The sequence below is a fragment of the Gastrolobium bilobum genome, unplaced genomic scaffold (genome assembly GCF_033153095.1).
Source record: "Gastrolobium bilobum isolate Gb01-03AN ecotype WA unplaced genomic scaffold, APGP_CSIRO_Gbil_v1 utg2327, whole genome shotgun sequence".
Classification (NCBI taxonomy): domain Eukaryota; kingdom Viridiplantae; phylum Streptophyta; class Magnoliopsida; order Fabales; family Fabaceae; genus Gastrolobium; species Gastrolobium bilobum.
In genome coordinates, this window is record NW_026896700.1 from 1 (window position 1) to 16204 (window position 16204).

Sequence of the window (16204 nt, forward strand, 5' to 3'; positions counted from 1 at the left end):
TCCTAACACCGCTAAAGCATAATCTTCCTAACCTAGAATATTAACTACCATACTAACAAACCATAAAGTATGCTCGCCGATTTACTATCTCTACCAAGTTCTGAGTTCTTCAACTGAAATACCTTTTGAGCTTGCCCGCATTCTAATATCGTGGAATAGATTTCCCATCCAAATGCTCTATCTGATAAGCTCTCGTGTTAGTGGGCGATGTTACTCGGTATGGGCCTTCCCAATTAGCTGCCAATTTCCCATCTCTTGCATTCTTATTTCCAACATCTGCTCGCCTGAGCACCAAATCCCCTACTTGAAATGTCCTCTTCACCACCGTTCTATTGTACCTTGTCGCTGCTTGCTGCTTGAATGCCATTTCTACCATTGCTGTTTTTTCTCTTTCTTCCTCAAACAACTGCAGATCAATCTTCATCAACTCGCTATTTCCTTCTTCTTTTTCTTCTGGCAACAATTATCTTCTCCACGATGGCTCTCCAACCTCTACGGGCAACATTGCATCAAACCTGTACGTCATCTTAAATGGTGTTTCTTGAATACTAGACTGCACCGAAGTTCTATATCCCCATAACACGTTGTCTAATTCTTCAACCCAACTTCCTTTGCATGCTTTCACTCTTCTTTTCAACCAGTTTGTCAGAATTTTATTTGCAGATTCTACCTGCCCATTCATTTGCGGGTGTGCTACTGCTGCAAATTGGTGCTTCACTCCCAAGTCAGCTACCACTTGCCGAAATTTTCTGTCTACGAACTGTCCCATTATCCGTAATAATTATAGCCAGAATACCAAACCTGCACACTATTTTCCTAATGAAAAACTTCTGGACTTTCCGAGTAGTAATAATGGCGATGGGTTCTGCCTCTATTCACTTAGTAAAGTAACTATCAAGTATTTACCCCTTTAGCTGCTTTGGGAAACGGACCCAAAAGGTATATTCCCCATTTGAAAAATGGCCAAGGAGATGAAATCATGAACAACTCTTCTGGAAGAGCTTGATATATGTTAGAAAACTTCTGGCACTGTTCACATTTGCGTACATGCTTTTTAGCATCCTCCCTCATTGTTGGCCAAAAATATCCTGCTTGTATAGCTTTCCTCGCTAGCGATTTACCTCCAAGATGATGTCCATTAATTCATTCATGTATTTCTTCTAACACATATTCTGTGTTTGGCGCAGCTATACATTTCAACAAAGGGGAATTTATTCCTCTTCTATACAACTACCCTTCTATCATTACAAATCAAGCCGCTCTTCTTCTCAACCGACTTGCTTCCATTTTTTCCTTTGGTTCCCTTCCTTTTTCCAAATAATCCTTAATTGGACTTCTCCAATCTATTTCTTGTACCATCCACACTACACTCGGAACCCGAATACTTTGTTGTATGATGGTCCTCAAATTTCCTGTGGCTTTAATGCTTGCCAACTTCGACAAAACATCTGCTCGGATATTATCGTTTCGCCGAATGTGTTCCACCCGGATCTCTTTAAATTCTCTCATCAACTCTTGTACCCTTGCTAAATATTTAATCATAATCTCCCCTCGAGCTTGGTACACTCCGCTTATTTGTGAAGTCGCCAACTGAGAATCACTAAATACTTCCAAACACTCTGCTCCAAGCTCCTTTGCCAAAATCAACCCGACAATCATTGCCTCATACTCTGCCTGATTATTACTTGTGGGAAACTCCAATGTCAGCGAATGTTCTACTGCTACCCCTTCCGGGTTTTCTATTATAATCCCTACACCACTGCCTCTTTTATTGGACGATCCATCCACAAATAACTTCCACCAACCATTTTCTTGCTTACTTCCGGGATGTGTCATTTCTACCACAAAATCGGCTAAAGCTTGTGCTTTGATCGCATTACGTGCTTCAAAATGAATGCCAAATTCGGATAACTCTACTGCCTATGCCACCATCCGACTTGCGAGATCCGGCTTAAGCAACATTTGCTTTATTGGCTGATTAGTCCTAACGACTACTTGGTGGCATGAAAATACTGACGAAGTCTCCTTGCTGTAATTAACAGTGTAAATGCCACTTTTTCTACATGCTAATACCTTACTTCTGCTCCTTGTAATACCTTGCTTATGAAGTATACCGGTTGCTGTTTCCCATCTTTTCCTTCTCGGACAAGAACTGAACTGACTGGCTCATGTGACATGGACAAATATAAGAAAAACACTTCGTCAGGTTCCGACTTGCTAAGAATTGGTGGCGAAGCCAACATTTCCTTGAAACACTGAAAAGCTACTTCACACTCCTCCGTCCATACAAAATTACATCCCTTTTTTTAAAAGTTGAAACAACGGCAACGACACATGTGTTGACTTAGCCAAAAATCTGGACAAAGCTGTTACTCGCCCGTTCAACTTCTGGACTTCTCTAATATTCTCTGGGCTCTTCATTTCCATCACTGCTCTACATTTGTCTGGGTTGGCTTCGATTCCCCTTTCTGTCAAGAGGAAACCCAAGAACTTTTCTGCTGGAACTCTGAAAGCACATTTATTAGGATTCAAGCGCATATTGTGCTTCCTGACTTGCTCAAACACTTCCTGCAAGTCTTTCAAATGCCTCTTACCATCTTCCGACTTCACGATCACATCATCCGTGTACACCTCCAACATTCTACCCATCTGCTCCTTGAACACTTTGTTCATCATTCTTATATAAGTTGCTTCTGCATTTTTTAACCCAAAAGGCATTACATTGTAACAATATACTGCATTCTCAGTTATGAACGCTGTCTTTTCCTGATCTTCCTTCCATAACGGTATCTGATTGTACTCGGAATACGCATCCATAAATGACAACACCTTATACCCGGATGCCCTGTCCACCAAATGATCAATACTTGGTAATGGAAATGGGTCTTTAGGACAAACTTTATTCAAGTCTGTATAATCTGTACAAATTCTCCACTTCCCATCCGGCTTCCTTATTAACACCGGGTTGGCTAACCATGTAGCATATTCTATATCTCTAATAAATCCCGCTTCTAAGAACTCCCTTGTCTTTTCTTCAATGACCTTCCTCCTTTTTAAACAAAATCGTCTCTTCTTCTGGGCTACTGGCTTTACACATGGGGTCATTGCCAAACAATGACAAGACAATGCAGGATCCATTCCGGGCATATCAGAGGGTTTCCATGCAAACAAATCAACATTCTTTCTCAACAACTCCTTCAAGCTCGCTACCACCCCGGGTTCCAACTCGGAACCTATCTTTGTAAACTGCTGTTGAGATATTCCTAATTGAACTTCTTCCATAGCTCCGGCAGGTTCTGACCTCTCCCCCTTATCTTCAGCTTGGGGATCCATCCCTATTACCATCACTTGCTCCTCTTTCCTTCTCTCATTTTCTACTTGTATTTCTTCCTCCACCTTTTCTCTTTCTAACTCTATCATTTTTTCTCTCTTACTTGCTTACGGAACTCTTAAACTCATATTATAACAACTCCGAGCAACCACTTGGTCCGCCCTTACTGTAGCTACTGCCCCATCTTTGGCCACAAATTTCATAGCCAACTAATCTATCGACAAAAAGATCTTAAATTTCTTCATGAATGGTCTTCCCAAAATAATATTGTACGCGGAGCCCAAATCTACCACTGCAAACGACAAGGTGACCGTTTTATGCGTAGGTGCATTTCCCAAAGTTAACCTCAATGGGATATATCCTAACGACTTAATTTTATCTCCTGTGAAGGCTAACAAATCAGCCCCACATGGTTCCAGTTGATCATAATCTAAGTCCATTCTTCTGAACGCGTCCCAAAATATAATGTCTACCGAGCTCCCTGGATCTACCAACATTCTATCAACTCGATAGTTTGCTAGCAATCCTGAAATCACTAAAGGATCATCATGCTCTGGGTCTAATATCTCATCATCCAGGTCTTCGAAAACTACTTGCTTGCCCGTCTTTCTTCTTTCCTCCTTGAAACGCGGCTTTTCTGAGATAGCCATGCACATTTTCAAATGTTTTTTCCGGGCATTACCTGACTCTCCTCCCCCTGCTCGCCCTCCAGCTATAGTACATATGTTTCCCATCTGGACTTGACTGGGTGATGCTTGCCTTTCTTTTTGACTTTTACCAGCCTCCCGGTTTCCCCCTCTAGGCGGGCTCCGACTACGGTCTGGTCGCCTGTATTTATCTTCTTTACCTCCTTCTCCTTCTCCCCTTCTCACATACTTCTGTAACTTCCCTTCTTTGATCAGCCATTCGATAACATTCTGCAAGTTATAACAATCGTTCGTAAAATGTCCGTACCCCCGATGGAATTCACACCATTTTGTTTTATCCGCCTGCACGTAACTCGACCGAATAAGTGGCGGCCTTGGGACGTTTCTCATATCAGTGAACATTACTTCCTTCAATATCTGAGCTCTAGATGTATTCAATGGTGTGAACTCCCTCCTGTATGCCTCTCTGAATCTTTCTCCAACCAACCGAGGCCGCCTATCTTCAAACTGCCCCCTTCCAGCTGGTCTCTCCGGCCTCCTACTTTGAGTTGCTTCTCAGAAACCTTGTTCAATTTGCTTTTGAGAGGATTTAAATTCCTCCAAATCAATGTACTTCCGGATTCTTTCTAACAAATCTTTCTTTGTAGCTGGACACTTTTTGGCTAACGAGTTCGCCATCCCTCCGGGTTGTAATCCAGTTGTGAACAACAACAAATACGTTTGATTTTCTAACCCCTTGACTTGCCTTGCTTCAGCTTGAAAACGTTCATAATAATCTCGCAACTTTTCTCCGGGCTTTTGCCTTACTCTGCACAAATTATGCGTGGTTTTGGGCTGGGGTCCACAATGAGCAAATTGTTGCGTAAACCGGAGTGACAACTCCGCCCAGCTTTTGATGGAATTATCCGGCTAAGCCGTAAACCACTCCAAAGCCTATTTTCTCGGAAACACAGGAAATGTTCGACATAACAAAAAGTCTGATTCCCCGCATAGGGACATTGCTGCTCGGAAAACCGTTACAAACTCCTTCGGATCCGAGCTCCCATCATACGCCTTCATATCATTTGGTTGCTTAAACCAAGTCGGGATCGGTTCCGCTCTTATCCTCCAAGACTAAGGGGTTCCTGATAGCCCTTGACTTATTGGTTGCACAGGGCACCCTTGTTGCGCTTGCGTCTGTTGTTGTGCTCCTCCGGGTTGTCCATTCCGTCCGGGCATTGCTTTCCCCATATTCATCATTTGCCCTCCGTAGAAATGAGGACCAAAACCTTCTTCATGTCCTGGTCCATAATATTGATAACCTAGATTCGTTGGGTTATTACCTGCCTGTCGTCTATCTCCTCCCTGACCTTGATCTCCGCCCAAGTAATAATACTCAGTTTCTTCTAGCGGGAACTCACCCCTATGGTTAGCATAACTTCTTCCAGCTTCTGGCCTCCTCCTCTGATAAGTCTCTTCGTACCGCCCTCGATTTGCCTCTCGTTATTCTTGACGAGTATGATAATGGCGGCCTCGCGGGTATTGCTCTTCCTCTCAATTTTCCCCTTCTAATTGTTCGCCCTCCATATTCTGGTACTGTCTCGTTCTTCCTGTTCTCCGGGCATGATCATCATATGCCCGCTCTTCCATTCTCTGATTTGTTCCTCGTCCTCTACCTTGATAGCCCATCCTTTCTGGAGGACTCCTTGACTCTCGACAAGGTTGTCCTCTCCTTATTTCAGTTCCTCCATTCCCTCCCGCAGTTGGGTGCGATAATGGAATATAACTAGGAAAAGGAGACAAGGGATCTCCCCCTGTTAGGGGACTGCTGCACATTTCCTGCATGTCGTCTTTCTTCTGAACCACATGTCCTTTGCCCTCCTTCTTGATGCTGCCTATTCCTTATGTCTTCTACTAACTGAATTAAAGCTTCTCCAATGGTGTTAAGAGACCGTCTCCTTCCACTGGATCGAAAAGAGTCTTCCTCTCCTTGGTAACCTGCGTCCTCCACCGCTCGCTCGTCATGGTTATGGCTTGCCATGACACAAGAGAATGCGTAGGAATCTTTTTACCTATCCCCACAGACGGTACCAAATGTTCTGGATGAACATCAGTATGGATTCTATCTGGTTAATGTCTGCCTCATCGTAGGCACCTATCCTTGATATATATAGCTCTTGCTTAGGCAGTTACTTTAAACATGGGTGGTTATTGATACTATCATGGAATCGTGGTAGGGCCTACTTTTGATTCCGATACGTGGGTTTTTACCCTGGTTAACTAACTAACCATTCGGGTAAGGGTCCTTCCGAGTTCAGTCAACCGTTATCCTTGCTGGTAATACCCGTACGTATGAACCCGAAATAATATAGATAAAAAATTATAATATCCTTAATTTTTATATATCATATTTATTTTTAATTTAGACCTTATATTTTTTGTTATAATGCTAATAAATAATCTGATGAATAAAGAAGATTAAACAAAAAAAAAAGTATACATATAATCATTAGATCAAAAACTTGTTTTATTCAAAAAAAATAAAAAGAATAAATTAAATTTCATATACCAATTAAAATAAATTTTATCTTACTATAAACCTTGCTATTTTTAAAAAATTTAAGTATGAGTATTGAAGTTTATTGGTTAAGAATGAATTAAGTAAAAATTATATAAATAAAAGGAATTATAAATCTAATTTCTTAACATTTTAGTTGAAATATGGTGCCAAATTTATTTATGACAATTTACTTTTAGAATTACTTCTAATTCTCTCATTACCATGAAGTTCTCCGAGTAGTTGCTCGTGAATATTATTAGAGTTAGGTTTCATTTTTCCATGTTGCACGAAAAAAATTACCTTATGAAAATAAATAAATATAATATGAATAATATGTAATTATAATAATAAAATAATTTTCTCTGTACTTTATGTCAAATGATAATATCTGAGGAGAAAAAAAATAAAATAATTTTAATATTATAATTATACATTATTTGTAATATATAATTATTTTTTATTTTGCACGAGATAATTTTTTTCAGCTATATAAATTGTTTTTCCATTAGAGTTAACTATTAATTAGCACGTGTGAAACGATTGCTTGGAGATAATGTCTGATGATTGGGTTTCTATTGTTTCAAAACTCATGTGATGAGTATGTATTCCAAATACATACATGGATGCATGCATATACTTAGAAGATGAATGCTGATGCTGTAGACAACATGACGTGGCGAACAGTAAGATATGAGGCTAGAGGGAAATATCATTGCCACGTAGGCACACAATCTAAGCTTCTCAGAGCACCTAAAGATCTTCTCTTTCTCTCTCCTTTTCTCTGTCTCTCACCCTATGAAGTAACCAGTAACCACCACCTCTTTTAAATATTTTCTCTCGTGAAACATTTTGATATATAATAAGAAAAATCAACATCATAACCCCATTTTTGTAGCAGCATCGTTTCACCTTTAAAGTCAGAATATTAGTTTCTTAAGGTATCATCAGTTCTGTGTACATAAAAGTGGTCAGGTAAACAAATTTTCTTAATTAATTGTTATGAAATCTTCTGTTACATTTTTTTTTCTTCTAATTTCATGTTTTTAATTTTTGTTCTTGGTGTTATGCTGATTTCTGAAGTGGGTTTTATTTTATTTTATTTTATTTTTTTAATTTTATTGTATAGGTGAATCTGAGTTTTTGTTAGATATTTTAGTGAGATTTTCATTTTGATATTTTTATGGTGCCGGTTTTTGACTCAATCTCATTATTTCGTTTTGTTTTACTAAGTTGGTTGGTTTTTCAAAGCTGTTCTTGCTCTGTTTGAGATTGTTCTTTTCTCTGATTTTCACTATTTAAACAATTAATTTGATTTTATGGTGGAAAGAAACTTAGAAATCGCCTTTACGCCCTAACACTTTCTAGTGTACAAATAACTATAATATTCTGTTAGATGCATTGATTTGTTATATCTTTAAACTGTTTATATTAATTTTTTGTATTTGCTTTCCACCAAATGCACAAATTTTATGAAACTTGATTTTGGTGCACCAATTCTTGTTGATGGATATGATATACTAAGGTAAAAATATGTGGGGATGCTAAACAGGAAATGCTGAATTACGATATTTTAATTCTTGACTGGTAGCCGGTTTTGGCTGGATTTTGGGTTATTGGTTTTGATATCAGAAGCTGAAGGGAATACCTTGAAAGTTGAAAGTAGATTTATGCTTGAATGGCTTGTTCCAGTGGAAGGTGGATTGAACCTCTTCAGTTTTCTTCATTGTTCTGGCCTCCCCCACATGATGATCTACAAAGAAAGGTACAATATTAGTATGTGTTCTATTTATACATATTATAATAGCAATATATTATTATTATTATTATTATTATTGTTATGTATAATGTTCCAATGTTTCATATTGAGGTTATAGAACTTGAGCAGTTAATGTAGAAGAAAGGAAGAAAATTTTAAGCCACTTTGGTTGGAAAGAAAACTCTCCATGAATAATCTTTGAGAAAAGTAGTAGATATCATTTTTTTTTCTGGAGGCTTAAAATTACCAATGAGTACTTTTTAGATTTTATTACCACTTTACTTAATTCTTTCTGATGATAAATTTTTTGGGAAGCAAACTTGGTTGTTAAGCATTTGGTTTACTGTGAGGTTTTTGACATATGAGTGTAGTGATTTTTAACATTGATTTGCTGAAATGTACAAAGTTGTTTGGTGTGTCAATGTTGCAATATCCTTGTTATTTTGCAGCAAGATTTTTGATTTTTCATATTAGATATTGATATTAAATCAGGATATTCATTTTCTAAGATATTCTGAAAAAAGTTGTAGACAGCAAATCAACACTGAGCATTTTAAAAACTTTGATGTATGAATAGAGAGGAAAAGTTCGAGTGATGAATGATTAGGATGAGGAAGTATTTATTTTCCCCGAACCATAGCTTATTGAGATATTTTACAGAATTCTTTGAAATTTTGAAACTGAATGTCCAACGGTTTATTGTTTGAACTCACCAATGCATATTTTGATACATAATTACAAAGTTAAGATTTACATAAAGAATTGTAAATCATGACATCCTCTTTAAGGTATTTTAATAGAGCATGATCATTGTCATTTTGTTTCTCAAATTTTGATTCAAGAAGTCCAAAACAATGTGAAATATCTAATTATCCCCCATAAGTTGAATCATCCTAATGCAAACCTTGGAAAATTGTTTAGAAATGAATTTTCTTATAACAAAAAGCTCTATCAATGATTGGGTATAGTGATGAATATGTGACAGATTTTTCCCTTTCATTCTCTATTACTGTTAGAATATATTAGATATAATTAGATATGATTAGTCTGATTAGATATGATTAGAGTCTGTAATTATTCTGATTGTATTAGGTTTGGGCCTTTCATTTAAGCCCATTAGAGTCTCTATATATTGTAACTCTCTGAATTAGATCAATACACAACATATTATTTTATATTCAAGTTGGTACCAGAGCTCTTTCGTTCTGGGGACCCTCGCTTTAGCTTAGAAACCTTGTTTTTGCTTTAAAACCTAAGCCCACTGCTTAGGAGTCCTCTTTCTTGCCGTGCGTCCTTCCGGCAAGCCATCTAGGGCTGTAAACAGCCTCTGAGTAATTTTTCCAAACGCGTCAGCACCTTCGACGGCCACCGGAACCACCGCCCGCCACCAGAATCACTGTTCAGGCCACCGGAGACTTTTCCGACCAAACTTCACGCGATCAAAACCGTCTCTTCCCGGCGACCAGGTCTGTGGAGGTCCGGTCAGCAACGCACCTCCCACGCGCTCTCACGCGCCTCAAAGCTCCTCTGCGCGTGGGCCTCACGCGCCACCTTCTGCCTGTGTGTGAGCCCTTTTCCGGCGGCTTTTTCTGGTCGGTCTTGGACAGAGAAGCTCGCCTTCTCCTGCTCTTTCTGGATCTGTGGTTGTTTTGGTGTGGGTCTGACTTTTTGCGCGCACCCCTTCTTGATCGGTGATAAGGTTCGTTCCTATTTACTCGGTTTATATCTTTCTGATTTCTTATTATGGCAGCAGATGGTTCTGTTCATTCGGAGGTCAATTCTCCACCTCCTCCTGTCAAAAATTCTCCCAATATCATCTCTACAAATGTTGGGTCCATTACCTCTTCAAAATTGAAGGGTTCTGTTAATTACAAGAACTGGGCCACCTCTGTTCGAGTTTGGTTCTTTGGTCAAGGACATGGGAGCCACCTCACGACTAAGTCTACTGATGTCCCTAAGGAGGAAAAGTCTGATTGGGAAAAGATCGACAAATAGCTTCTGAGCATCCTCTGGCAATCTATTGATCCAGTTGTCTTGGGCATCTTCTATTCGTTTCAAACTTGTACTGAAGTGTGGCAGGAAGCAAAAAACCTCTACACTAGTGATGTTCAGCAGCTCTATTTCATCATCTCTCAGTTTATGGAACTGAGCAAATCATCCGACATTCAGATGGAGACATATGTTGGCAAGAGTCGATCTTTGATGCAGGCATATTTGGATATGTTGTCTTACCCTACTGATGCTACTGCATATCGGAAACAGGTGGAATGCCTCTTTATGGTTGCCACTCTGTCTGGCCTCCCTGAAGAATATGATAATGTCCGGGATACTATCTTGACTAGTGAGGAGCCTGATCTTTCAATGACGTATCAGGGTCTTCTGAATCTGAATAAGAAATCTGCTCCTGCATCATCTTCTGCTGTTGATTCTACTGCTCTAGTTTCCCGTACTGACTTTCGCGGGAACATTGGAGGTGGACGTGGTTGTGGTAGAGGCCCGGGAGGACGTGGTCCAGGAGCCCCAGGAGGAGGAGGACGTGGCCCAGGAGGCCTAGTCGGACGTGGTCAGTGACCTCGTTGTAATTACTGTCAGCAACTTGGTTATTATGAGGAACGTTGCTACACAAAGTACCCTCACCTGCGACCTTCTTATGTTGCTAATATAGCTCAATCGGATTCTGCTTCAAATGGTACAGTCTCTCTCTCCTCTGAAGACTATGCAGCATTCCAGACTCTTCTCAGAAAGGTCTCTCCTCAGTCTCAGGCCTCTCCTTCAGAAACTGGTAATCCCGTTGCTTGTATTTCTCATTCTGCATCACTTGGCCCTTGGATATTTGACTCAGGTGCTACTGATCACCTCTGTGGTAATAAGGAACTCTTTTCATCCCTTACATATTCTGATAACTTACCCTCTTTTACCTTTGCTCATGGCACTAAGGCTCCTGTTCATGGAATTGGACAAATCTGTCCAACCCCCTCATTGACCTTAACATCTGTCTATTACATTCCTAACATCCCTTACAATTTAATATTTGTTAGTAAATTGATCAACTCTCTTAACTGTATTGTCACTTTCTCAAATCATTCTGTTTCTGTGCAGGACCCGGGTATGGGGAAGACGATTGGAGTGGGTCGTGAGTCACAGGGTCTATTCTACCTGGTTGTGCCGAGTCCTTCCGTTGCTTGTTCTCTCACAGAATCTCCACAACTCATCCACAGTCGCCTCGGGCATCCTAGTCTTTCCAAGTTACAGAAGATGGTTCCTCTTTTGTCCGGTCTTCAGACTTTAGATTGTCAGTCATGTCAGCAAGGAAAGCACATACGCTCCTCCTTCACTAATCGAGTCAATAAACGAGTTGATGCTCCTTTTGCAATTATTCATTCAGATATTTGGGGTCCTAGTCGTAGTGTGTCTGTTTTAGGTTTTCGGTATTTTGTTACCTTTATTGATGATTTTTCTCGTTGTACCTGGATCTATTTAATGAAAAACCGTTCTGAGTTGTTTTCTATTTATCAAAAACTTTATGCTGAAATTCATACTCAATTTGGTGCCTCTATTTGTATTTTACGTAGTGATACTGCTAAGGAATATGTTTCTGTGAACTTTTCTAATTTCTTAGCCAAACAAGGTACTTTACACTAAACTACTTGTCCTCACACTCCACAACAAAATGGAGTAGCTGAACGTAAGAATAGACACCTCATTGAGACTGCACGGACTCTTCTTATTCACATGCATGTTCCTCTTCACTTCTGGGCCGATGACATTCCTTATCACTTATTGCTTCCAGATGTTCCTCTCTATCCTCTATCCCCACATGTCTTTGGTTGTACTTGTTTTGTTCATGATCTCACCCCTGGTAAAGACAAGTTAACATCCAAAGCTTTTAAATGTATTTTTCTTGGTTATTCTCGTCTTCAAAAGGGTTATCGTTGTTATTCTCCAGATCTTAAGTGTTACTTAGTTTCCGCTAACGTCACTTTTCTTGATCAACAACCCTTTCATTCTATCCCATCTCAGTTGTCACAGGTTGATCATGTTTTTCCTGTCTCTTTTCTTGACTTGTCTTTGCCAGCTGCAGGTACTTCTATTCCAGATAAGTAACCTATTGCTTCAATTCCTACGGACCGTCCACTTCTCACTTATCAGCGTCGTAAAACTGTGCCTCCCGTCGACTCGACTCCTGCTGACTCATTGCCCCCTGCAGTTGATTCTTCCCCTCCGGATCCTTCACCAGAGGCTCTTCCTATTGCTCAAAGAAAAGGTACACGTACTACTCGTAACCCTTATCCTCTTTATACCTTTTTGAGCTATGACCGTCTTTCTTCACCTCATTTCACCTTTGTTTCTAGTCTTTCTTTTATTTCTATTCCTAAAACCACAGGTGAAGCACCTTCCCATCCAGGATAGCGCCAAGCGATGCTTGATGAGATGACTGCACTTCATTCCAATGGCACTTGGGACCTTGTTTCTGCTCCTCCAGAGAAGTCTATAGTTGGTTGTCGCTGGGTGTTTACTGTAAAAGTTGAACCTGATGGTCATGTTGATCGACTCAAGGCACGCCTAGTTGCCAAGGGTTTTACTCAAATCTTTGGCCTTGATTATGGCGATACATTCTCTGGTCGCTAAGATGGCATCAGTCTGCCTATTTCTTGCCCTTGCTGCTGTTCGTCACTGGCCACTTCTTCAACTTGACATCAAAAATGCCTTTCTTCAAGGTGATTTGCAAGAGGAAGTTTACATGGAGCAACCACCTGGTTTTGTTGCTCAGGGGGAGTCTGGAAAAGTGTGTCGTCTTCGAAAATCCTTATATGGTCTCAAGCAATCTCCTCGAGCATGGTTCAGTCGCTTCAGTTCTGCCGTTCAGGCGTTTGGCTTAATCCGCAGTAAAGTTGATCATTCTGTATTTTATAGGATTACATCTCCTGACAAGGGCATCTATTTGTTAGTCTATGTTGACGACATCATTCTCACCGGAAGTGATCAAGACAGAATTCGTCAGTTAAAATAGCATTTATTCAATGCATTTCAAACAAAGGACCTTGGGAAGCTGCGTTACTTCTTGGGAGTTGAGGTGGCGCAATCTAGACAGGGCATTTCTATTTGTCAAAGGAAGTCTGCCTTGGATATCCTCGAAGAAACTGGTATGTTGGGGAGTAAACCAGTTGATACACCCATGGATCCTAATGTCAAGTTATTGCCCGGACAGGGGGAGCCGTTATCTGATCCTGGACGTTATCGGAGGCTAATTGGGAAGCTCAATTATCTTACTGTGACTAGGCCAGATATTTCTTTCGCTGTTAGTACGGCTAGTCAGTTCCTTGATTCCCCTTGTGATTCACATTGGGATGCTGCTGTGAGGATCCTCCGATACATCAAAGGAGCACCAGGAAAATGTTTGTTGTATTCAGATCAGGGAAATACAGAAATTTGTGGTTATTCAGATGCTGATTGGGCAGGATCACCCTCGGACAGCGCTCTACTTCCGGCTATTGTGTCTTCTTTGGAGGAAACTTAATTTCATGGAAGAGCAAGAAACAACCTGTAGTTGCTCGGTCTAGTGCAGAAGCTGAGTATCGTTGAATGGCAAATACTACCTGTGAGTTAATCTGGTTAAAGCAGTTGATTCAGGAGCTTCATCTTTGTGAACAGAAACAACCCATGACACTCATCTGTGATAATCAAGCTGCGCTACATATATCCTCTAATCCTGTCTTTCATGAGAGGACCAAACATATAGAGATTGATTGTCACTTCATTTGAGAAAAGATTCAATCAGGAGAAATCAAGACTGCTTTCGTCAACTCCTCTGATCAACTAGCGGATGTCTTCACTAAAGCTCTTAGAGGTCCTCGGGTTCAATACATTTGTATCAAGCTTGGTGCTCACAATATATACGCACCAGCTTGAGGGGGAGTGTTAGAATATATTAGATATGATTAGTCTGATTAGATATGATTAGATATGATTAGAGTCTGTAATTATTCTGATTGTATTAGGTCTGGGCCTTTCATATAAGCCCATTAGAGTCTCTATATATTGTAACTCTCTGAATTAGATCAATACACAACATATTATTTTATATTCAAGTATTACCAACTAGTCACTAGTCTGAGAGCAGCAGTGTTTTGGTCAATTATAACTGAAAAATATATGCTTCCAAACCTATGTTTAAGCAGTTTTATGTTCTGTTATATTATATACACATCATTGTTATTCCATTTACTTGATTGTTATCACATATATTTCTGATTTTTCTTAGGATCAAATTGCTGTGTATGTTGAGTACTTTGGACAATTTACATCAGAAGAATTTCCTGATGATATTGCCGAGGTATGATAAATGAAACTATATTTGCAGATAAATGTTGAAAATTGGAAATAGAAATATATACAAATTATTTTCGTAGATTCAATTAAAAAACTGTGTTTTGACTTATGAATCCAAGAGTTTGTATCAAACATCACTCACTGGCCTGTATTACTTTGACAGTTGATCCACAACCATTATCCATCAAAAGAAAGGCTCCTTTTTGATGATGTTTTGGGTATTTATGCTTTACTTCATGTTAGTTTAAATTATAATTGATTCAACAATCATATTATTACATTGAAATTATTACTATTTCTTTCCTGATCAACTTCTTTATGTATTCACATGTACATTCAGCGGTATTTGTTCTTCATCATCCCGAGCATGGGCATGCAGTTCTACTTCCAATTATTTCATGCATTATTGGTGGTATGCTAGTCTATGATAAGACAAGTCCTCCATTTGCTTCTTTCGTATCTCTAGTCTGCCCAAAAAGTGAGGTATTTTCTCTTGGCTTATATTTTGATTTTCTTTGTATCTAATGCAAATTTATAGCAAAGAAAGCTTCTAGTTTGTGAAATACAGTCACAAATTATTTACGTTATAAAATTGTTTTGACTTTTAGCTTCTAAGTGATTTAAGTATGTCATTTAATCAGCTTCAGTATCTGCACAGAAGTTCTCTGTCAAGCTTTTTTGAATATTCTGTCTAATTTTACAGAATGAATACTCAGAACAATGGGCTTTGGCATGTGGTGAAATTTTGCGTATTTTAACTCATTACAATCGACCTGTATACAAAGCGGTGAGACAATATAGTGAAACAGAAACAAGCAATGGAGGAAGCCATGCCACAAGTGGTTCCGTAGATGGGGAGTCTGGCCATAATTCTTTGATGCAGCACGAGAAGAAACCTATAAGGCCCTTGTCCCCTTGGATTACTGATATATTGCTGGCTGCACCTTTAGGCATTAAAAGTGACTATTTTCGGTGGTGAGTATATTTTGGTTATGCTCATAAAGTTACATATGGTTTTGCTTCTTTGAATTTGGGTAGATGATATTGATCATATGTTTTGGTTGTGCCTCTGAGTTCAAAGGTTTTCATGATACAGTCTGTTTCAGTTCAAGGTTCAACCTCAAACCCAATTGTATTTCATGGCTTATAAATTTTGGAAACCAAAGTAACCAACATTCACAGTTTGGTTCAGTTTTGAACCATAGTTTATTGGTTTTTCATGTTTGGTTTCGACCTTATCAATGACTCATAAATTCAAAAGGTATTGTCCACTAGCAATCACAAAGTACAATAACAGCAATTGTGATACACACTTGAGAACTAAGAACTGAAAAGTGTTTTATTAATTTTCTGCTAAGGTACATAAAGTCAACCCTACTCTATGAATACTATTTAAATTGTGAGAAGTCCTAGACAAATACTTCTACTACTGATAAAAATCTCATAGGTAACCTGATATGGAACTAACAAAAGATAACTATCCTGAGTAAATACTAATAAGATAATGATAAGTATCATTCCTCCCTCTTGAGCAGGATCCTTGTCCTCAAGGACTATGGAAAATAATTGGTACTTGCTCAACCAACTCCCACCCTATCTTC

General features: G+C 39.2%; 2 protein-coding genes across 2 annotated transcripts in view; one reads left to right on the forward strand and one right to left on the reverse strand.

The window, feature by feature from the left end:
• Positions 1–3540: 3540 nt before the first annotated feature.
• Positions 3541–4380, reverse strand: LOC133301493 (uncharacterized). The gene has a single exon (XM_061501126.1). The coding sequence runs from the start codon at positions 4378–4380 to the stop codon at positions 3541–3543; it is 840 nt and encodes a 279-aa protein (XP_061357110.1).
• A 2980-nt stretch (positions 4381–7360) lies between these two features.
• Positions 7361–16204, forward strand: part of LOC133301490 (protein GIGANTEA-like) — a 34805-nt gene continuing 25961 nt past the window's right edge. Inside the window, 6 exon segments of the mRNA XM_061501124.1 lie at positions 7361–7489; positions 8067–8279; positions 14536–14607; positions 14767–14821; positions 14944–15086; positions 15307–15578. Of these exon segments, the coding sequence (XP_061357108.1) occupies positions 8193–8279; positions 14536–14607; positions 14767–14821; positions 14944–15086; positions 15307–15578 (629 nt within the window). The 5' untranslated portion in view covers positions 7361–7489; positions 8067–8192.